The 23,331-nt window shown below is 48.7% G+C and overlaps 1 protein-coding gene across 1 annotated transcript in view; it reads right to left on the minus strand.

The window, feature by feature from the left end:
• HUWE1 (HECT, UBA and WWE domain containing E3 ubiquitin protein ligase 1) overlaps positions 1 to 23,331 on the minus strand; it is a 119,340-nt gene that overhangs the window by 21,654 nt on the left and 74,355 nt on the right. The window contains exons 37-61 of the mRNA XM_048487617.1: positions 22,033 to 22,160; positions 20,718 to 20,799; positions 19,596 to 19,772; positions 19,296 to 19,455; positions 18,841 to 19,199; positions 18,435 to 18,630; positions 17,551 to 17,718; positions 15,678 to 15,826; positions 15,156 to 15,222; positions 14,648 to 14,862; positions 14,234 to 14,445; positions 13,435 to 13,617; positions 12,954 to 13,126; positions 12,362 to 12,510; positions 11,606 to 11,681; positions 8,525 to 8,623; positions 7,423 to 7,556; positions 6,945 to 7,116; positions 6,422 to 6,650; positions 6,026 to 6,204; positions 4,628 to 4,717; positions 4,383 to 4,534; positions 3,682 to 3,727; positions 2,324 to 2,599; positions 932 to 1,193 (exon numbers count right to left, since the gene is read on the minus strand). Of these exons, the coding sequence (XP_048343574.1) occupies positions 932 to 1,193; positions 2,324 to 2,599; positions 3,682 to 3,727; positions 4,383 to 4,534; positions 4,628 to 4,717; positions 6,026 to 6,204; positions 6,422 to 6,650; positions 6,945 to 7,116; positions 7,423 to 7,556; positions 8,525 to 8,623; positions 11,606 to 11,681; positions 12,362 to 12,510; positions 12,954 to 13,126; positions 13,435 to 13,617; positions 14,234 to 14,445; positions 14,648 to 14,862; positions 15,156 to 15,222; positions 15,678 to 15,826; positions 17,551 to 17,718; positions 18,435 to 18,630; positions 18,841 to 19,199; positions 19,296 to 19,455; positions 19,596 to 19,772; positions 20,718 to 20,799; positions 22,033 to 22,160 (4,133 nt within the window). The remainder of the gene's footprint in view (positions 1 to 931; positions 1,194 to 2,323; positions 2,600 to 3,681; positions 3,728 to 4,382; positions 4,535 to 4,627; positions 4,718 to 6,025; positions 6,205 to 6,421; positions 6,651 to 6,944; positions 7,117 to 7,422; positions 7,557 to 8,524; positions 8,624 to 11,605; positions 11,682 to 12,361; positions 12,511 to 12,953; positions 13,127 to 13,434; positions 13,618 to 14,233; positions 14,446 to 14,647; positions 14,863 to 15,155; positions 15,223 to 15,677; positions 15,827 to 17,550; positions 17,719 to 18,434; positions 18,631 to 18,840; positions 19,200 to 19,295; positions 19,456 to 19,595; positions 19,773 to 20,717; positions 20,800 to 22,032; positions 22,161 to 23,331) is intronic.

Consider the following 23,331-nt stretch of genomic DNA (forward strand, 5'->3'; position numbering starts at 1 on the left):
TTAAAGTGATTGTGCTCTACTTGTATTGTACACCGCCCTGAGCCCTCCGGGGGAGAGCGGTTTATAAACCCAATAAATAAATAAATAGATCAGGTCAACACCTGAAACTTTTCATACCAGATGTATAGCTGGGAAACTAGCTCAGACAATTTGTTTTCTTGAGCTTATTTGAAGGGATATATATATATATATCCCCCCCCCCTCTCTCTCTCTCTCTCTCTCTCTATATATATATATATATATATATAGAGAGAGAGAGAGAGAGAGAGAGAGAGAGAGAGAGATACATATATACACATATACATATACATATACATACATACATATATATATATATATATACACACACACACACACACACACACACATATATATACATATATATACATATATACATATATACATATATACACATATATACATATATACATATATACATACATATATATACATGTATACATATATACATACATATATATATACATATATACATACATACATACATACATACACACACACACATACATACATACATACATACATACATACATACATACATACATACATACATACATACATACATATATTTGCATGCAGTTAGATATTCCTTTGTATGCTCCCCAGAAGTCTTTTAAAGATTAAGCTGTGCCTGTATTATGCACAGGTGTCGTGTCACTCTGGGACTGAGATGTTAAAGTTTCACTTATTAAATTGTTCAAATTACTCTATTATACTTTTATTCTATTGCTACAGTTCTGTTTTATTATATCCACTATATCTACTTAATAATTATATTTGTTTTAATTTTAACGTATTTTTAACAGGTTCTAGTTGCTGCAATTAAAATTAGGAGAGCGTCACTATCAGGGCTTCTCAAATTGCTAGAAGGGCTTCTGGAAACTTCTGAGCTGCGCTTCTCCTTTGTTCTTACCTGTCCTCCACCTGCTGGCTCGGATCAGGCTGGCCGTCCCGAATGGCCTGGGAATGGGCACCTTGCTGAGCTGCATCAGCTGCGGCTGTGACAGGCCCTGCGCCCCCTGCCTGATCTGCGCTGCTGGCCCCACCACCTTCTCCGACACCCTCCTCAAGGTTGCATGAGGCGAGGCTGCTGGTATCCATGGGCGAGCCCTCCAGTTGGCTGCTGACGGCTGTAAGGGCATCAGAATCTTCGGCTCTCTCAGGGGACAGGGAAGCTGGTGGGACAGGAAAGGGTGTTAGGAGGAGGAGCCTACCTAGGATCGAACCTAGCTTTTCGATGCACAAGGAGTTCACACGGACACATGTCCTCACTCCATCCTGGTTCGTTTTTTTAGACACCCTTTCCAAGAAATACAGTGGCAGAAGACACTACTTGAGACAAAATCTGCTGTCGGCCAAGGTTGAAATCATTAGGCTGAGGAGGGCCCTTTTCAACACGAAATTAGGGTAGCTTCTTTCTTGGTTATAACATCCGATACCGAGCCAGTGTAGTGTAGCGCTTGGAGTATCTGCCTAAGATTTGGGAGACCCAGGTTTAAATCCCCTCTCTGCTCTGCAAGCTTGCTGGGTGACCTTAGGCCAGTCAAGTGGACTCAGCTTAAGCTACCTCACAGAGTTGGGAGGATACATGGAAGAGAAGAAGAGGATGTTAGCCATCCTGGGTCTCCTCTGGAGAGAAAGGCAGGGTATAAACCAAACAAAATAAATCACAGTTAATACTGACAAGAGAGGACACTGAGCTGGATGGACAACTGGTCTCACCCAGCATTCCAACTTAAATCTCTGCAAGGAGACTGTCCCTTAAAAATCTGGCCGAGATTTTGATGGCCAAGACACAGGAGGCATCGAGGGGGTCAATATTTAGCTCATCTTGCATATCAAACAGCACAAGGTAAACAAACGATGACTACAAGATGAAATGTTTTAAAATTGTAAATATATATCTAAAAGAATCCACTGATAACAAATTTGAAACCTAAAACAGGATAAAAACCTAAGTATCAAAAGGGAACAAAAGCTTTCAAAAATGATTAAAAGAACCATTAAAAACTATATTTATGTCTATTGTTTTATTGGCCTTGTTTATGGGCCTTGTACACCACTCAGAGCCCTCCGAGGGTTGAGCGGTCTATAAAGTATAATTAATTAATTAACTAACTAACTAGCTAACTAGCTAACAAACAAACAGCGGAGTTGTATATTTCAGTTGGTGCGAAGGTGGATCATGACACTACCACCGGCTGCTTTGCAAGGTTTGAGAAAGGCTGGAAAGGGCGCAGGAAAAGTTACGCACAGGCAGACGCGGAACCCTGCCTGCTAAAGGGTGAAGCCTGAGGCCACTTACTGATGGTAGGGGCGGGAGAGAGCTCCATCTGCGTGGCCTCAGCATCTGTGCCCGGCCTCCCAGGGCCTGTGTCCTCCTGCTCCACAGGCATCAGCAGCTGCCCAGAAGCTTGGACGCTGGACTCCCCCACCAGCTCAGAGGGGAGCTCTCCTGCCCCTGTCGCCACCTGCTGCTGCTGCGGGCTCTCCAGGGTGACCAGAGTCTGATTGGGGCCAGCCGAGGTGTCTTCGGTGGCAGCCGGGGCCGCGGGATAGCCATCCGGATGGGCGGCACCATCTGAGAGCCAAGAGAGGTAGGGAGGGCACTGAAACCCCTGGGCTGCTGGGCAGCAGAAGGGGCTCCAAGCAGGACCTTGGCTTTACCCTGTCAGCAGAACAAAGCTACAACTGCCCCCACCCAGTTAAGCTCAGAGCTAGCCACACGAAGAGGCCCCCTCCCTGGTCCTGGGCGCTTAACTCCACCCAGGGAAAGTAGTAAGTTGTATAGTTATCTCTGATTTGGGGCACAAATCCCTACCCCACAACAATACAACTTACTACCTCACCCCAGCAGGAGCAATGGCAACAACATCTGTCGGGAGTGCTTTGATTGTGTGAACCTGCAGGGCAGGGGGTTGGACTTGATGGCTCTGGTGGCCCAGGCCCCTATCTTTCTAACCGCGCCCCCTTTCTCCAGAGGTCTCCGACTTGATCCAGATGCCCTGCTAGGGAAGACTGAGCCTGGGGAATCGTCCCCACTGTCCAAGTCTGGCTCCCTTTCCACCTTAACTGCCTGACCTTGGAAGCGTGGAAATATTATAGGACATGTTCATGCCACAAGAGAAGAGTCAGCAGGAGCTCTGGCACTGTGGAGAGGCAGGGCTTCTCTCCCTGCAGAGCAATTCTTCTAAAGTTTGCAGGGCCTAGCCATCAGAACAAACTGAGGGAAGCAACATACTTGGGACACCTTCCTTTGCTGACGGAGAACTCTCTCCTGTCAGAAAACCTAGGAACTCTGCTTGTCCAATGCTGAGATTTCCCAACAGCCGCCCCCTGCCCCCATCCTGGAAACAGGAAACTCTCCCATATCCTGACAGCGGACTTTGATTTCCAAGTTCCATTCCCAGCGCCGTGCCCATTTCTCTCTCCGTTATTTCTCAGCGGTTTCTCTCCTCTTCTTCCAGGTAGCCAGTGCCAGCATGATGAACTAGGAATCCCCACAGGAAAGACAGTAGACTGTATAGTTATCTCCAAGACCGGGTATGACCCTAAAACTATACAATCTACTACCTCATCCCAGGAGGTCCAAGAGCAACCTCTACACATGTTAGGCTAGGAAAAGAAGACATCAAATAGATACCCAACCATCAACAAAATTACCTGGGAGGTTTTGATCAGCAGAACTGTTTGATTGGGGTACCGGCCCCTGCAAAGGCAAGGAACAGAATCAGAGTGATCCACAATCAACCCAACTCGAGTCCAAGCTCAGCTGAAGATACAGCTGGGCAGCAAAGCGAACCTTTCCCCTCTAGGACAGGGAAAGAACAAAGAGTCAAGCAGGCCTGCTGCAGAGTGAAACCTTCCAGTGAGTCTATTTGAGGCTCTGCAACATATTTTCCACTCTCAGTTAATCAGGCCCTATGACTTAATGAAGCAAGTCTACTGGGTCGTTCTGTAAAACAGGAGCACCGCCTGCTTCCAAGGGCCGGGGCTGGAATCTGGGTGCAGAAGCTAGCAGGTGAGGTCTTTTTCCCCACCCCAACCTGGCACCCCTGGCAGTTTTTCCCCAACAGCTGATTGCAGAACAAGGACCTCTGTTCTCTGGGGGCCAAGGAGGCAGGGCAAGACAGCAGGAGCCTAAGTCCACAGGCCTCCACCAAGCCCAAGTCTGGCTGATCAGCCAAATTCAAACTGGGGATGTGGCACCTGAGCAAAAAGCGTTGCCCGTCTCTGCTTTGAAGGTTGGCCTGGAAGTATCTTCATTATGAGTTGTGGGTTTTCGGTTTTCTATGTACAGCCCAGCTACCCATAGTTGTAGCTCCTCAATATGGCCCTGCTGCTGCTCGAGCGGGGCTTCCAACCTGGGCACTGTGCTCCTTGTCCTCTGCCTCCTTGGTCTTGTCAGTCCCCTTTGCTTCCTCCTCGGCCAGTTGCTTGCGTCTCTTCTCTCTGCGTTCCTCCAGCTCCTCATCCCTCAGTGCTTCCAGGTGATTGATGATGGGAACTTTCACCACTGGGCAGACAAAACGCACAAGTTGAACAGAAGTCAAAAGCAACGAGAAAGGGATGGGCCAGCTGAAGGGAAGGCAGAAACAGATTGGCTCACCTGAAACACAGTCGTGCATGCTCTCTGCATCTAGCACTTTGCATTCTTCTGTCCAGCGGGTCAGGGCTGTGGGGATGCTTGATAAAGTCCCTAAGGAAAAAGACGAAGATAGGGGCACAGTTGGATGAGCAGCAACACCCTAAAATCTTGCCACTACTACACACTGCTGGGCACTGACCAACCCAGCCTTGCAATTTCTAGGGATGAAAGCACCTTGACTGTTATGTACATCTCTTTGATTTCTCAGTGAGCCAGTGCTTGACTCACTGCTTGACTGTGTGTCCTCCTTTGATAGCCACAGCATTTAAGATCGCACATGGCAATGTGAAAATTCCATCTGCAGTGGAATCACAGATCATTAATTCTCAGATGGAAGTCGTCAGGGGGTAACATGTCTGTGTGGATCAGCCCCGAGTACCATCAGGATTTCAGAAAGCATTTTGGGCTGCAGCAGAAATGGGGAGGTGAGAAATTCCTGTTCTCCAAACAGAAATATATTCTGTTACTCAAGCCTTACTGTGGAACCCAAGCCATACACTTCAGACTTTTTACGCAGGCTGGAAGTTTAACAAAACAGATTACTTCCTAAAATTTAATGCCTTGTCAAACAGAACATTTTAAAAACCTGTCCCTTGAATGGCTTAATGCAGATCTTATCACATATTTAATTCTGAACAATTGCCCCAGAGTGAAAATCAAAAAATCTGCACAATGGGTCATCTACAGATTAAAAAAACTTATCTATCACCTGTGGGGATCAACCAAGGTAATCTAAGTATTAAAAAAAGAGAAGGCAAGTGGAATGCAGGCAGCGGCTTCCCCCAGGGGGTTACAAAGCAGAGGCAGCCAGAACCAGCAGGGATAGGGATATTCCCGTCCCCCCAATTTGGAAAAGAGATCAAAGTCACTGCCAGGAAAATGCTCAAGATAAATGATCTTAAAACAAATTTAACTGCTCAGATGGCTACACATAAAAAGAATATTTATGCCCTACAGATTTTTAATACAGTGGAATATAAGGGAACCAGAGTTCCCTAACCCTTCATGGACCCCAGTTCTTCTACTGCATAAATCAACGGCTAACCAATGGTTTCCAATTCCTAAACCTTCTTCTCTGGTGCTGTAGTATGTACATTTATAGTTAAAACAAGGGTTTTCTACCCCAATTAGAAAAGAAAACCAAACTGAACAAGGATATCCCTGCCGGAAAAGAGTTGGTGAAAAAACAAAATTAGCCCAGTAATTTCTTTTTCTATTTACAATGATGTTTCAAAGGCTGTTTGTTTTGTGGTTGAGGAATTCCGATCTTGGATAAAAGGCCGTGGATGATGCCATTCCGCCCCAAGGTTTACTGCAGCCCCTGCTGGTGCCTCCTGAAATTGCACAGCAAGAACTTGCCTGCCTGGCTGGTAGCCGTGCTCTGGTCGTGGAAGAAGTCATCCAAGAGGTCATCATCCGAGCGAGCAATTATGTGCACGTCGTCATTGCCGACCAAGAGGCGAGCTCGACCTCGACTCTGCAACGGGAGGCTGCTGCTTAGCTGAAGGATGTCTGCAGCAGCCGAAGGGCCCAGCAGCCTAAATGGACAGGATGCAACATTTGGAAAACTACATCTGAGTCAAAGAAACAGCAGCTTCTAGAAGGAGGTCAAAGGAGCGCCTCCAGTTCTAAGCATTGAACTATGGGAAACCAATTTGTGTTACAACAAACAGGGGAGCTGTAGGACCAGTGGCGTTAAATTCATCGCCTGTATCCATAAACTTGTATTGCTCCATTGCCCCTCCTTAGCCTCACCTCTGTAAGATGAGAGGCGGGTTGGGCTGCCGGGTGCCAGGATAATGCACATGGATAGTGTGGCCTGTGTTAGCCGTCAGCTGCCGAAGCGTCCTCTGGCTGCGACCAATGCCTTGGGCCAATCGAGTAGTAGAGGAGCCACTACCCAAGGTCAAGGAGCTATGGTCCGCGTGCCGCACCATGAGAGGATGAGTGGCAGGAATGTTGCCAGGTGATGGGGGAATATCCGCTGCAAAGAGAGATCGGAGAGGTTAGCAGACTCCTGATGGCATTCATGGAGACATGTGAATGGGTCACTGCACTGAATGAGACAAAACTAAGCGACCCAGGTTAAAACAGGGCCACGATCATAAGGGGCAAAGCCAGAATTTACCCAGAGAGATACTCAGAGTGAAGCATTATTTTGTAGTTATTAGAACTCAGAAACCCAGCCTCCTAAGCCATGTATGTTTCTAGACCCAGACAGCATTAGCTGTCAGGACTCCACCCGTGTCCTGTGACTCCCAGATTTCAGAGTTCTTACTGGCACTGGAGAACATGTTGTCAAACTCTATGATGAGGTCATCTTCCCGGTCAAAGCGCTCAAAACGCACCAGTGGGGAGGCATTCATGTCAGGGTAATCTTCATCTAATTCCATCTCAGAGCCATCATCGTCATCTTCCTCCTCTTCGCCTTCCTCCCCTTCTTCATCATCCTAGAGACAGTGAGCGCCACACACCCGAGAGTCAGCAAATTCATTCCTTGGAATTCCGAGTCCTGAACTCTGCTGACTCCCCCACTACCTGAGTGCGTGATCTCTCGGCCTACTGCCAGGGACCGAATCAAGGGACATTCTGACAGACCACACATCAAACCCAGACATTCAAGGTCTCTTGCATCAAATGCTATTGCCATCTAGAAAGTAACTGCCTTCCTGAATGCTGACCACTCTCCCGCGCTACTGTTCAACAGCCTTTCCTACTGAAGGCCTTCTGTGCTCCTCTTCCTTCAGTGCCTTCACCTGGTCATCCTCATCTTCCTCCTCCTCCTCCTCTTCCTCATCCTGACTGTCATCTTCATCCTCGTTGCTGCCACTGCTATCTTCTTCCTGGGTGTGTTCTTCTTCATCCTCAGGATCCAAGATATTCATAGAATCTGCAGTGGATTGGAGGGTGTGGGTCAGGTAACACAGCTACTGAGAGTTAAAGCCAAGTCAAGAACCTTCTAGTTCTGAGCAAGACTTCCCCATCATGTTTCAGATGGGAGCAGTGAGAGGCAACCGAGTCTCAGAAATCAGAGCCTTCTTTCTTTGGAGGCAGGCCAAGCCTGTATCGTCTTTGATCGGCTGCTGCAACGCCCTTCTACTTTACAGGGTCACTGCAGACAATTTTCCTACGGAAGGGGTCTCTAACTTAGCTGAACCTGTGGTCACTTTGGAGTTTTGCGACAAGGAAGTGGGACTCCACAGCAAAAGGACTCCATGGGGGGCAGCAACTGCAAATGTTAGGAAAACTGACACAACATTTAGAGGTGCCATGCCAAGCCTCCTCTGGTGACAAGAGACAGCTCTTTCCAAATGGCTGCTCCCCGTGGACAGAGCAGTGTCAGCTAAAAGATCTCCTACTCCAGTGAAGTGGAGGAAAGGCAGGACTGACTGCCTTGAGGAAGGAGGCAGCATTCACCAGGAAACACACTGGTGGGCTTTGGGAATCCCTGTCTCCCAACCTTTTTGAGTCTGAAAGCATCTTTGGAATCCTGACACAAAATGGTGGGCGCAACTATAAAACGGCTGCCGCAGGAGGTGAAGTGAACTCAAAAACAGCTGTCTCAAGAGCACAATCACAAATGAGGGAGCGGAGGTGTAGCAGGGGAATTTTAAAAATACATTAGGAGATAGGAATGAGGGAGAATCAAACCAACACAGCTGCCACTAAGACAATATTACTCTAATCTGCACAGCCAATAAGGTTTCCAGTGGCCAATCAAAGCCGTTCTAGGTCAGAGCCCTGTCTGACCCCACCCACTTTCTAAAAACACTTAGTGGGTACCAAGGAAGGTGTCGGTGGGCACCATGTCGCCCGTGGGCATCATGCTGGGGACTCCTGCCTTAGGCAATGCCTCACCTTCCCTGTTGGCCTGCAAGGTGGAAGCTTGACTCATATTGGAAGGTGCCTCATCCATCAACACGTCCTCCTGAGATTCATCCTCTCCACTTCGGCCCACTAAAGGACAGAAGAGCATTACAAATGTTTCAGTAAAATTACAGGCAAACGACCTTCTCTCTTACAGGCTAGATCAGCGGTTCATCTCCAGGCAACCATCAGGATCCTAAAGCTGCTTTAGGTCAAAGATTTCTCCCCTACTTCTTGCATAAGCTCCTGAGATAGTTCAATAATCAGTTAATGGCAACTTCAAAAGAACTGGGAACCGGATCAGAGCATAATGTACAAGGTGTAAATTAAAACCAGCATATAGCACATGTACAAAATCCAACAGGACAAACCCCACCTATAATCAAGAACCAGAGTCACTGAAAAAGCCTTTCCCTAAAATAAAGCAATGATGGTTAGGAATACCATATGCAAGGCAAGCAACTGATGGGGAAAGAGTTCCCTACCGCAGAGAAGGTCCTATCCTAGACCCACTTCACGTATGACAGGGCCTTCCTAAAAGATGTCAGTCCTCAGGTAGGCTCCTATGGGACGAAGCAGACCTTCGGGGATTGTGGGCCACAGTGGTGAAGCTACAAGGGGAAGGTGCGCTGTGCACCGGGCGCACGCCTGGGAGGGGTGCGGAAAATCGCCCAGGCCCCTCCCCCTTCCCTTCCACTGTGCCCCCCTTCCCCCACTTACTTTAGTTCCTTTCCTTTCCGAGAACTTTTTTCAGGCTGCAAAAGGCCTGTTCACAGTAAAAACGGCCTGACGAACTACAGTTCCCAGGAGACCTTGGGGTTCACAAGGTCTCCTGGGAAGTATAGTTCCCATCAGGCCTGAAAAAGTTCTCAAAAAGGAAAGGAACTAAGGTAAGTGTGGGAAGGGGGGGAGCCGCCGTGGGGGGCGGGATATAGAATGCGCACCGGGCGCAGTTTGGCCCAGCTACGCCTCTGCTGGGCCAAAAGCTACTGAAGACTTCCAAAGCCATCACCTGAATTCTGAACCATACCCCTTAGGTGTAACAGCAGGCCTCGTAGTCAACCCCAGCCAGCAGCACTGCTGCTGAGTTTTGTACCAATGGGAGATTTCGAAACCATTTTTCAAAGGTAGCCCAATGTAGAGGCATTGCAGCAATCCGACATGGATGCTATCAGAGCATGAATGGCCATGGCCAAATCCTGCCAGTCAAGGAAAGGCTGTAACTATGCAGAAATGATCAAGAAGATGACTACACAAAGCGATGGTCTTTGCTGGAGATGCCATGAGGAGTTCAGGTCCTTCTAACATGTGTGATGGACTTGTAAAAAATTAAGAAGTATTGGATAGGAGTACACATGAAAATGCAAAAAAAAAATATACTCCCCTCACTGCTAAAATGATGGTACTGGGTATCCTACCGGAAAACCCCTCCCTAAGAAGCTCAATGAACTATGTTGGCACTTATTAACCACAACAAAATCTGCAGAGGAGACCAAGAATCTCAACAGGGCTGCCCTTCCCCCATATCTCCCCCATCAACAAACATCCATTATTCCAGCTAAAGCAGATTCAGTCCCAAGGCCAGGTGGGAAGCGGAACGGAAATGGATGCAGACAGCCTCACCCAAGGATGCCTGGATTTGTACAGTCACGTGTTCAAGCCCTCCAGCCCAGAATGGGACATTTGCCACTGGCAGAGCTATTTAACTCACTTGGGTCCAGAGATGGCTTCTTCAAGCAGGGGACCTGACAGCTCATTCTCTCCCCTGCGCCCCCCCCCCCCGCCTTGAGGAAGCATTGGCTATTGCTGGACCTGGCCAGGTAGCCCCTTAGACTAGATCAAACAGTACAGACAAGGGCTGAATATGGTTGTAACTGGACATATTTCACAGCCTTCGGCAACAACCACCAACTCAGCTGAGCAAATGAAACAAGCCCGTTTTCTGCCAATATCCTCATATTGCTAAATAGTAGCACTAGTAAGATCGAACACTGCAGGGCCCAATAACAAAAAGAGCTACATCAGTACAGTCCTGATGGATGCAATTCCTAGCAGATACAAGATATTTTATCTGTGAAATTCTTGCAGAGAAGCCACGCCGGCTTAGATCAGGAGTCAAATGAAGACCACTGCCTAGAAAAAAAACACCTACAGGCAGCTTTGAAACATAACAGCATGAAAGGAATATATGCTGCAGTAATAAGACGAAGAGTGAGCACAGAAGTACACTCTGACCTATACTCATTCCTGTTTGTCAGGAACCTTCCTCCACCTGTACTCTAGTCATCAACAGACTCCCATCAATGTCCCAAGCTCCTCAAGCAGGCCAAGAGCTGAAAGGAAATCTGACGTGGGAAAGTATATTTATGAGTGATGTCATCTCCAAGTTCCAGAGATCTGTCAGACGTTGACAGAAACACCAGACATGCCAGTAAGAAACTCTGAAGCTGTTGGGAAGCCACCTGGAAGCCACCAGCCTTTGGGTTCTGACCATCTCAACTGGGTTCCATCCTTGAAGAGAGTACAAGAAGCAAGGTGCATTAACCTCACAAAATAATGAGCTCTGTGAAGTCACTGCGAGGAACCACTTGCCTTTCTTCCCCTTAGCATCTTTGCCCAACAGTTCAGGAGAAGATCTTTCCTGAAGGCAGCAGTAATACAGGTCTGCTCTGACCTGGATGGCCCAGACTGGCCTCATTTCGTCAAATCTCAGGCGCTAAGCAGGGTCAGTCCTGGTTACTATTTGGATGGAAGACCACCATGGAAACCCAGGGTCAATATGCAGAGGAAGATGATGGCAAACCATCTCTGTTAGTCTCTCGCTTTGAAACCCATGAGGGGTCTACTGAGACTTGATGGCACTTTACACATGCACACAATACCCCTCTGGCAGAGCCCAGTGACCAAAGCGGAGTAGAAAACCACCGCTGAATGGCAGAGGACAGCAGATAGTTTCTACCTAATGGCCAAGATAGGATTCTGTCCAGGCACGAAGGAAAACAAAGACTTCGTCTCTAGCACTTACTCATGGGAAGAAAGAAACTGAACCTAGATGCTAGGCCTAGCACTCACCGATAATCGTGCTGTTCCCAGAGCCGCCATCTCGTTCCAATAACTCATCTATCAGGTCCTCCAGTTCATTCTCCACCTAACAGCACAAAGACAAGTGAATTCATGAGATCCAATACTTCATACTACACTGTGAACAAAAATTGGCCCCTGAGCCTGAAAGGGGGAGGAGTGGCGTAAAAATATAAAGGTAAAATTTTCCCTTCAGTCGTGTCCGACCCTGGGGTACCACTGCGAGCAGTGATTTTATAGGCAAGCCTCTTTGTGGGGTAGTTTGCCATTGCTTTCCCTGGCTATTCTTTACCCCCTAGCTATGAGCTAGGTACTCATTTACCAACCATGGAATGGATGGATGGCTGAGTTGACCATGAGCCAGCTGCCAGGATATCTGACCCACAGGGGGCTCGAACTCCTGACCATGTGAGTGGCAGTGCAAGCACTTAACCACTATGCCACGTGGCTCCTGTACAAATACAATCAGTGTTTAAGTAAGCAAATAAATAAATACATCTCTGATTCTGGCTCCAACCCAAGCCTCAAATACCACATTGTGAGTAAGCGTGCTTAGATCTGAGAGTCATTTTAGAAAACAGTTTTGGTCTGACTTTTACCCACACTCCCCTTGGCAGATTGTGCCAGACAAACTACCACACAGGGCAAACCAAGCAGGAACAGAAATGACTCCCAGGGGCCACAGTACCTGGATCCTGCCCACACCTGCACCTGCCCTTCCCACATACTGTAAGTTACCATTGGTACCTGCATCTCCTGCGTGCTCAACACCTCAGGCTGCCCAGCAATCACCACCGCATCACTCTCTGCTTCACCGTCCATAATGTCACCATCTGTTACCTCGGCCTGAGCGACGTCGTGGTCCTCCTCAGGGGCCTCAGCTTCTCCACTTTCTCCTGCAAGTCATAAGGTCACGCCCTCCTTAGTAATAACCCCTCACAGACCAGGAGGACGCTGGGAGCGGACAGCAAAATCAGGAAGGGCTGATGCATCGTTGAAGACTTTCACGATCAGAATCAACTGGCTGTTGTGGGTTTTCCGGGCTGTGCGGCAGTTTTTGCTCCTAACATTTCGTCTGCATCTATGGCTGGCATGTCATGGTTAATGTGTGTTTCTCTCTGTGGCAGTCTTACTGTGATATGCCAGCCATACATGTGGATGAAACACTAGGAGCAAAAGCTACTACATAGCCCAGAGAACTCTCAACAGTTGGGAAGGGTTCCTAGCAAGGCCATCTGGGAGAAGGCCAATGCGGACAAGACTGGCTATGCAGAGGGCTGGGGTAATAAAGAAGGGCCAGCTGACAATGGTGGATCCTGCATTAACAGAAGCCGTGTACCTGCATCTGGCCGGCCACTGTTGGCATCTTGTGCTGCTCCCTGAGCGTCCTGCTCAGCCTTGCTCTTGCTGGAGGCGCTCTTGCTGCCAAAAAGACTGCTGGGCTGATTGACAATCCGCGACAGAGTCTCCAGGGGCTTCAAGGCTGCGTTCACCGTGTTGGCCATGTTGGGACTTTGGGGGGAAAAAAGCACACAAACACAGGGTGAGCTCCCAGATCTGCAAACAGCAGCTTTAAAACTGAGGCCTCATCATTACAGAGTTAGTTCTAGCTGGGACAGAGCTATGAGAAACTTGCAAGGAGCTGGGAAAGGTTTCATATTCTAGCTTCCATGATGAGACTGATTTCATTTCGTTAAGTGAAGAAGGCTTTGTTTCTGAAGCCTAACGGAAACCAAGCTCCGAACAGAACCTCTGGGCTCTCTGTTCCCTCTAGCACCCGCCACCTGAGGAGCTCCCTCTTCACAGAATAAGGCCAGCACCTGGAGAGATCGAGGCTGTGAGGCACTCTGGCCAAGTCATTGACCAGCCCCTTCTTGAGGAAGAGGCGGATGATGTTGTTCATGCCGTTGTGCTGCGTCTTGGTGGTGGCGTTGCTGTAGAAGCTGGAGGTGGAGGGGCACGACTCCATGATAGTGCTGATGATACACATGACAGCCTGCAGCCTGCAATCGGAGGAGGCACCGTTAAAGGAAGGGAAGGGTGATGTGTGTGCTTCTAATCAGATCATTCATTCTCGTTCTCATCCACACCATTTCCTGGACAAAGCGTTTCCGTCCAGCAAGCAACCTGGCTCTCCGCTCACACATGCTTATGCCCAGAAAGTACACACAGTTTGGAAGTGGCCCACAATGGAGACCAACAAAATCAAGCATCTACAACGATCTGGAGCAGAGATCCCTAAACCTTTGGAGCCTATGGGGACTTCTGGGATCCGGGCACAGTGTGTGTGTGTGTGGGGGGGGGGGATCTACAAAACGGCTGCCACAGTTAACCTTTGGCCACACAATAAAGATCTTTGTGCTGCGGTGGCAGCTGCTGCTAAAGCCATGTTCTTTAAAAGGACAAGCAAATCTCCAATGGCCAATCAGAAGCCTTGCTGGGCAAAACCTCCCATCTGGCCCCACGAACGTTCTGAAAACAAGTGCCGGCACCAGGAAAGTGTTGGCTGACCTGCAGGCAAGACACTGGGGACACCTGATAAACAGACTCAGAGCTATAGGGCCACAGTCTTCATCCACCCACCTGAATCAGAAAATGCCTCCCTCCCCCGCAACTCACCTGGCATGTTTCTCAGTGCTCTCTGACATGGCTAGAGCCCGGCCCAGGGCAGCCTTCACCTCATTCACCAGAGCCACCTGAGCATCTGTACCGCTACCTGCTGCAGCCAAACTAGCCAGGAAGAGGCGGGCCAGAGCTGGTGTGTCTTTGTCTTCTGCATTCTGGGTGTGGGGGAGGAGGTGATCCAGAACGAAGGCCAACACGCTGCAGTCCTGAGGAGACAAGGTTGGTTGAGTCTAGAACGCTCAGTCTCTACTTTACAGCCAATCTACTGCTCTCCACCATCCCCGCTCCCCCGGCTTTGGACATAAAAAAGAAAGAAGAATCCCCAACTTTACACAAAAAAAACCTAGAATTCGCTGGCGCAGGATCCCTTGACACTGTCTGGCTGATTCCTCTTCTGAGGTGGCTCACCTCTTTAATGAGCTCAGACTGCCCCACTGTGTAGTTGTAGTTGGCGATTAACGTAGCGATGCCCACGTAGGACCGCACGAGCTCTGCCAGCAGCCGCAGGATGGTGGAGGTGGGCATGAGGGGCTTGCTTCCCTTGGCTTTCTGTTTGTTCTCCTCCGCTGCCTTATCACCCTCTTTATCCTTCTTATTTTCTCTTGACTCTTCCAGAGGGCAAACTGTGGGGATGGAAGGGAAAAGATGAAGCCGCAGAAGACTCACTGTGTCCAAGGACCCGCGCAGCATATGGGCGAGGGCCAACAAGGCTTTGTTTTGCTCTAACCCCGCCCCCCCCCATGGGATACTGGGAGGGGACTGAGAAGGCACGCCTGAACAAGAAAACCGGAGTGGGCAATAGAACAGGAAGGCACTGAGCAGCAGAGAAGCCACTTTAACCATAAACTAATGTTTACAAGTATAGGAAGAAGGTTTTTTACTGGAGAGGCAGTAAAGCAGAGAGGACGCCACGTACCGTCTCCTTGGGGAGTCCCGGACGGAGGGGTCTCAGTTGCTGCACTATCGGCGGCAAAGACCTGAGCCTAGAGAAGAAGAAGAAGAAGAAGAAGAAGAAGAAATTGAGCAGCATCCATCTCAAAACTGCTTTCAGTAGCAGCGGATCTCCACAAAATTGGACCTGTGACAAACTTCACAGGCTTTCATTGCCGTTTACAATTATGTAAACTGGAAGTATGTAAAGCTGGAAAACACAGAACTCCAGTCATGAGAGAGAAGATGGTCTGAGCACCAGTACAAGGACTCTGACTGTGGTCCATAAACTCAGACCAATATAGCACTTGACTGCAAATGAAGGGCTCACTCAAAGTAGCCCTGAAATGCTTCCAAGAACATGAGGAAGCTGAGAGTGAACATTAAGGGCTGTGTATCTTGCAGACTTCTGTTCTTTCAAGAGAGACAGTAATATAGAGTCTCACTTGCCCTGGAAGGAATGGGGCCAGATTCATGACAGTGGCAGAAACAGGTCAGACAGACTCACATTGATGCCAAAGCCGGTTTGGGAGTCAAAGTCGCTGCCCTGACGGGTCAAAGACCGGTACTGCTGGTACACGTCGTCGCCCATGTCTTGAAGGATCTGGCATACCTCCTGGTTAACGGTGGTCACCTTTGGCTCTGACTTGTCTGTGGCTGAGGGGAGAAAGGGAAAGCACAACAGTTGCTTGTACTGATCCATTACATTGGGTTGTTACTATGCAAGAAGAACACTTCACTTCCTAGACACCATGACTTGCTGATAAAACAGCGCACTTCATTAGGGGCGAGTGAAGGGGTCCACACACTGACAGGGTAAACATGTGCTTGAGTAATGCTGTGGATATGAGATTCCTAGACATCATAAATGTCTGTGGGCTGGACAGTTAGTCACAGAGCCAATCAGAGTGGTAGGGATTTTGCACTTAACATACTTTGGCTCTGAGCAGGTTTCTGCATCTACATGGAAAGCCAAGCTTCATCAGGGAGCTCTGACTATCAAAAGCTTATATCCTGAACATCTTGTTGGTCTGTGGACTCAAACCTAATTGGTAAGCCAAGAATCTTCTTTCACTGGTATCAAATTGAGGGGCAGTTTCATTTTTAAAAGCTTGCTGCGGTTATAACCCCCATGAAACTGGAACAGACATTTCAAGAGGAAATCTTGAACCGGAAAGTACGAACTGATATACATTCAATTACAGGAAGTTTGAACTCTGTCCTGCTAACTGATCAATGAAAGAATAAGAGGGCAAAAGTTGATGATTAAAAGTTTCATGGCTCTGGTGACATCTTGTTCAAAGGATGCCAAAACCAGGAAGACAAACAGTATCAGTTTCTATACTCTGTTCCACAGAAAGATGACAGTTTGGTCAGTTAAGGTGTAGCAGTGGAAAAAAATTGTAAGCTTCTGCATTCGGACATAGTCCCAAACAAATATTAGAATTATCATTCATTTTTACGTGCTGCCTTTGTCAAAACCATTATTTTGTGCATTACTGAACATGGTACTTTCATACAAGAACATTTATGCCAAAACATATTTTCACGTTCAAACGGATGGGGGGAGCAGGGCTGGGTAGGCACTAAGACCCAGGCGGAACATTCTACAAAAATGATCTGGCATGCTTTGTTCTGTAGCAGCGGAATATACAACCTTACTATCATCTTTTTGTGGAACAGAGTATAGGACATTAAGTGAAAATGGAAGCCTCAAAGAGGGAAGAATATGTGAGATTTCTCAGCCTAACCAGTAACAGGAAAACCAATAACAGGAAATCAACCCTGTTCACTTTTTTGAACAGGGTCATAAGTCAGGGGTCTTTGGCACCGTGACACCTTTTCTGGTTGTCCAGCAAGTTTTTTTTTAAGAAAGTGGGCAGGGCCAGGTGGGGCTTTCCTCCAGTTGGACTTTTGATTGGCTGGGCAGATTAAAATAACATTCTTTCATTGGTGGCGGCACGTGCCGCCACAGTACTGGTTTTAACCTCTCGCACTCTTCTTTCCCAGTGGGTCTCCTTCCTGCAGGTGGCTCTGCTTCCTGCAGCAGCTGTGCTATGGGTGGCTCTTCCATCGGCAGCAGCCCTGTTGTGATTGAACCCATCACACTGTGACCGAATTTGAAAGGTACCTGGGACTCAAAAAAATTGGGGACCCCTGGGCTAGACTAATATAATCTCAAATTTTAACCCAATTTGAGGACTATAACTTTCATTTTCACTCACCAAGGCAAATGATTACATCCAGGTCAGAAAACAGTACAGGTAGGACTAAGGATAAACTGGGAATGGGAGGGGGGAAATGGCCAAAAGCAACCAGAGGTTCCTGAGTGCCTTGCATACCCAGCATTCCCTTCCACCCCTTCACAGGCTGCCATATACCTTCCTCGGGGGCGTGGTAGGCAGCCAGGGCATTCAGCATGTCATAGATCACCTCCTTGATAGTATCAGGTATGGCAGGGAGTGGCGAGGGCTTCACAGGAGTGGTCTTCACCAGCTGCACAGCGTTGGGGCCTTTGATCCGCAGGTTCTCAAACTCATCATCTGAAGCTTGGGGAGCAAAACAAGAGAGAATAAAAAGACATAGAGCAGCTATACCCTTTTCAGGGTAAAGATGACAAGAGATGAGTGAACTAATCCACCACATTTTCCTGGATCTTTATTGTTGCTAGGGTCCTAGTGCCTGCCCCTTCCGATTCTCTGGTGGCATTTAAACTCTGATTAAAGTGCCACCTCCTTTGAAACCATTATTATTTGCCCCAGGAAATAAAGCACTTTGTTAACATAACATTTATACTGCCCCGGGTGCACATCAGTGAGTCCTGACTTTTTGTAAAGTTGCCCCTGCCATTTCCTTTCCCACAGCAGATGATGTTATGTTAACAAAGTGCTGTTTCCTGGGGGTAGAGAATAATGGTTTCGACAGAAGTGGAGCTTTCATAAGAGTTTTAAATGCTGCCAGAGAATTGGGACTCCTTGACAATGCGGGTGCACGCTGCTCTGACTTCTGCTGGAGAGCGCACCACTGCACTGTCAACTTTATCCTGAAAAAAGTATAGAAATGGAAACTGGAGGCAGGGAGGTAGTCCGTTGACTTTTCATATCATGTGTGTGAGCAAGAAGATTCTCCATGGGGTCTGTTGCTCCCAGAATCCAGAGCTCTTTCTAACCCACACATGAACCATCAATATTCTGGTTTTGATCCATGTGCACCCAACAGCATCGGCCTGGACACTGTGGAAATGTCAAGGTTCTGGATTACTTACCAGCAACAGATCCACGGGGAGCAGGCAAGGCAATGCGGATACAGCTATTGGCCACATCAGTGAAGATCTCTGGGTTGCGGCAAGCAGCTGGACCTAGCACCCGCAGGATGTAATTAATCTCCCGAGAGCCCAGGCTACCGGACACGACGCCTGAAGTGGTGCTGCCTGCCCCACTGGTTGCTGCTGAGCGCACAACCTGCAGTAACAAAGACAGGAAGAGGGGGGTGGTAAGTCCAGAGCCTGGTATGCAAGAAAACAGGCGGACAAACTTTCTGCAAACTGCAAACCTCAGACTAGAAGTCCAAGGAAGTTATGGCAGCTCATACAGGACAAACTGGCCACACAGAGGGACAGATTAAGATCTCAGTGAAGTTTTAGTGCACTGAGAAAAGAAGCAGAGCCATACCTTCTCCATGGTGTGATGCAACGTACAAGGGTCTTCAATGATATGCCGGAAGAGCAGGGTGACTAGAGGCGTGAAGCCATTGAAGCCAGAGCTCTGAGTTAAGCCCAGGATCATGCGCGTGCTCTTCAGCTCAGCGAACATCATGGCGTATTTGTGGTGGCGGGTGAGGCGCAGGCAGAGGCGCAAAGTGGCGTGCAACGTGTCTGGGTCTACAGGCACACCCAGCATGCTGACGCAGGCCCGGATTAACACCATGACCATCTCCTCTGCCAGACCCTGGATGAGGATCTCAGAGGGTTTGGCCTCGTCGGAAGGCGCTTCCTTCTCTGGAGCCAAGCTGTCGACAGGTGCAGGACTATCTGGAGGGGGAAGAACAGGGAAAGTGGAAACAAATCTGGGGATACGAGTTCTACCCCGCTGCTTTCTAGAGAGCTCGGCGACTGCACATTCTGTACCATTGGCTTTCTCCTCTTTTGATTTGCTTTCGACCTCCTTCCCTTCCTCTAAGGTCCTCTCCAGCTCTTGTCCGTTGGCCTCCTTAGTACTCTTGTTTAACCGGGGTACCCTGAGCAAGGTCAGCATAACTGGGCGCCTGTTCCCAGTTTCTTCATTCACCTGAGGATTTGGAAGGGGGGGGGGAGAACACGACAGATGTGTGTAAAGGGATTACGAGCATTACACGTCACTTGCTTACCATAATCCAGCCACTGTTAAGACCCAAGAGGACAACTCTGACATAACTTAGAGGGACGCACCTGCACCATTGTGGTGAACTGCACTGTGTAGCGCCGGCGGCCAGCGGTGAAGCGAACGCTGATCTCGCCTGCTTTCCATGCTGTATCGATTGTGCTGTTGTTGCTTGCGCTGTAGCTACACCAACGACCGGAGCGATCATCGAACCAGCGCCAGTTGTTGCCATTGGCCTGGAGGTACTGGGGAGGAAGAACACACCTATGTGTCAGCACCCATGGGCCACTAAATGTGCCAGAACCAACTGTCATGGGACAGAGGCTGTGGCACCACCAGGAAGCAAAGTGAGGGGAGTGGGCCAGGAAGTAGTGGCAGAAAGACTCCAAACCGAGCTCCATGGCATCATGGAATTCCTGTCCTGTTGCCTGAAGCCGCCTACTGTTCTCACAGTCGCCAGTCCTGCTGCCCCTAATCTGGACTTGTGATAGCTTTAGATGGCCTTGGCTTCTGTGTTTGGACTGATAAGAGAACCTAGCACAAGCCATGACTTGCAGCTGGATGCTAGAAGCTGCCTGAGGATACAAAACTGGGAGAGAAAGATATGGGAGGTACAAACGAGGCTAAAAAAGGGGGTGGGTATTGGGCTTATGTCATGCAGTCAGCACAGGCTGAAGGGAGGTTAATTACAAATTACAAATGCCCCTTTACAGGAGGTTTTCTAGGTCACCCCGTGGCCATGCCATTTGTCCTGCGCCCACCTGGCACCTACATGACCTGTCTGTTAGACACCAAGCCAAAGTGGTCCTGTTGACTCAGTTGAATTAGGGGGCTGATCTTTTAACACCATTTTTATCCTGTGCTTTTAGCCTGAAAATATTTGATTTCATTCCAAGTTGCTTAGTGGTTTAATGGTTTTATGCTCTGGTGGAGTTTCTAAAGCTGGGTTTTAAACGCCTTTGAATTTTTCATGTTTGTTACGTTTTATTTTGTAAGACGCCCCAGGTAGGCTCCCTGGAGAGGTATCAGGATAAGCATTTTGGAAATACATAAATAAAATAAATACAGCTCTACCCATACTAATTTCTGTTTCCTACACTTGACCTGCTCTGTGGTTGGGACTTTGCCTTCATCTTACCCTCTTTGGCGAGAGCCTGCACTTGGCTCACTGCCACCTTGTAAGCACACACCTTGTTCATCTGGGCCCTCCTCTTGGAGGAGATGGCTGTCTTCTCATAGAAGTCGATCAGCAGTAGCACTGGGGTGATCCACCTGCAAAAGACAGGCCCAATAATCACAAGTCACACTCTGGGGCGGTTCAGAGGATGGTAGCTGCAATGAAAACTATACCCAGTCAAAGAGAGAAAAATGATACAGCACAAAGACTTCCAGGGCTCACTGCTTTCCAGCCAAGCAAAGCTTGAGAGACACAGAGCACCGAAGCACATCTGACCCACTCAATGCATTCTCTGTAACTGAAAATATATTTCACTGCACTGCAGGGTTGCCAAGCTCCAGGTAGCAGCTGGAGATCTCCAGCCAGCATGGTACGGTGGCGTAGTAGCTAAGAGCGGCACACTCTAATCTGGTGAACCAGGTTTGTCTCCCTGCTCCTCCACATGAAGCCTGCTGGGTGACCTTGGGCCAGTCACAGTTCTCTCAGAAACACTCAGCACCCCTTACCTCACAAGGTGTCTGTTGCAGGGAGAGGAGGAGTTTGTAAGCTGTTTAGAGCAGAGGCGTAGCTCCAAGGGAATGGGGGTGTACGATGCACTGGGCGCCCCCTGTGGGGGCGCGGTGAGGGCGTTCGAGGGCGTGGTGGGGGTGTTCCGGGGCGTGACGGCTTTGCCCCCTTGGTTTAGCCTCTGGTTTAGAGACTCCTTACAGTTGAGAAAAGCAGGGTACAAATGCAAACTCTTCTTCCTGAGATTATAACTGATTTCCAGGCTACAGAGACTAGTTTCCCTGGATAAAATGGTTGCTTTGGAGGGTAGACTCTATGGCATTATGGCCTCCTGGGGTCTTTCCCCTCCCCAAACCCCGCCTCCCTCAGCTCCACCCCTAAAGCAGCAGTGGCACAGTGGTTAAGAGCAGGTGGACTCTAATCTGGAGAACCGGTTTTGATTCCCTGCTTTGCCACTTGAGCTGTGAAGGGGAACTAGATTAGCCTCCAACACACACCAGCTGGGTGATCTTGGGTGAGTCACAGCTCTTTGGAGCTCTCTCAGCCCCACCCACCTCACAGGGTGCTTGTTGGGGGTGGGGTGGGGTGGGGGGAAGGAGGTTATAAGCCTCTTTGAGTCTCCTTACTGGAGAGGGGGAATTAATCCAAACTCCTCCTCTCCTCCTTCTAAATCTCCAGGAATTTTCAGATCTGAAGCTGGCAACCGCTCTGCCCAGTCAGAAGTGGAATGTGCCATAACAGCTCCTTGGCTCACTTTTTCCAACTGACTCCCTTGCCCACCTTCGGCTTGAACCCACTTTTTGGCTACAAGCCTCGCTTACTTTGGTGTCTGCACTTCCTTCTGCTCCTTGGCTGCTTGCAAGCAGGGCTGAACCACTTCCAGAAGCTTGATCAAAATGTTGAGAACGCTGCTCGATTCCACCACTCTCGCACACGGCAATTTCAACTCCTGCAGGGAGGCAAAAGCCAAGAGGTGGGTTCCCACACAGCAGACAGACAGGTGAGGCGATAAACCATCGCACTAAACTCTTCGTCAAAACTCGACACCCAAGGCTGCAACTGTTCAAGGCATAGGGCCTCAACCTTTTCTTGCCTGCTTGCACCTTTCAAGTTCTGACACCAGGTGGTGGGCAAAACCACAGAATGGCTACTGTATGAGGCAGAGGCACCCACAAAATGTCTGAGAGTGAGTTATGCATAACTCTAATTGTCTCTCTTCGACCTTTCAGGCAGATCCTTTGTTTAACAGGATGCCTTTTAAAATGAACATACACACAGCTTATCAGAAGTCCTGCTGAGCGAAAGCCCCAACCACTTACCCCCCCCCCCCCCCCCCAGTTAACATTGAGAAAGGTGTCTGTGGGCACAACCATTTTCATTGACATCCCATCAAGGTTCCCGGACTTAGGGCTTCAAAGGGGTCCTATGCAACGCTCGGAACCAGGAACCAGTGCGGACAGCTAAGAATGATTTCATACTATCCCTATAGCTACCCCTACTGAGGAGCTGAGGTTCTGCTTCCTGTCCAGACCTGCAGAAGCTTCCAAACACTGGTTCTGGTGGGTTTTCCGGGCTTTGTGGCCGTGATCTGGTGGATCTTGTTCCTAATGTTTCGCCTGCATCTGGGCTGGCATCTTCAGAGGTGTATCACAGAGGGAAGTCTGTTACACTTGAATGAGGTGTATCACAGAGGGAAGCCAGTGAGAAGGGACACATTGTGTAACAGACTTCCCTCTGTGATAAACCTCTGAAGATGCCAGCCACAGATGCAGGAGAAAACTTTAGGAACAAGATCCACCAGACCACGGCCACATAGCCCGGAAAACCCACCAGAACCAGTTGAATCCGGCCGTGAAAGCCTTCGACAATACTTCCAAACATTCTTCAAACGAAACTGGCACACTGCATGATTACAGTCATTCAAGCTGCAAAATTACTAAGGAATTGAACTAGGTTCCCTTGGCTTCTGTTCACACTATTTTCACTGTTCTCTATTGGGTTTACCTTTTCTTTTTGCCCCCATGTTGTATATGCCTAATAAAGGTCTCTGAATCTGAATCTACTAAGGAATTTACCACAATGATCAAATCGTTTTTGTTCAAGAACAGACAGAGAGGGCA

This window comes from Sphaerodactylus townsendi, linkage group LG03, assembly GCF_021028975.2.
Source record: "Sphaerodactylus townsendi isolate TG3544 linkage group LG03, MPM_Stown_v2.3, whole genome shotgun sequence".
Lineage (NCBI taxonomy): Eukaryota > Metazoa > Chordata > Lepidosauria > Squamata > Sphaerodactylidae > Sphaerodactylus > Sphaerodactylus townsendi.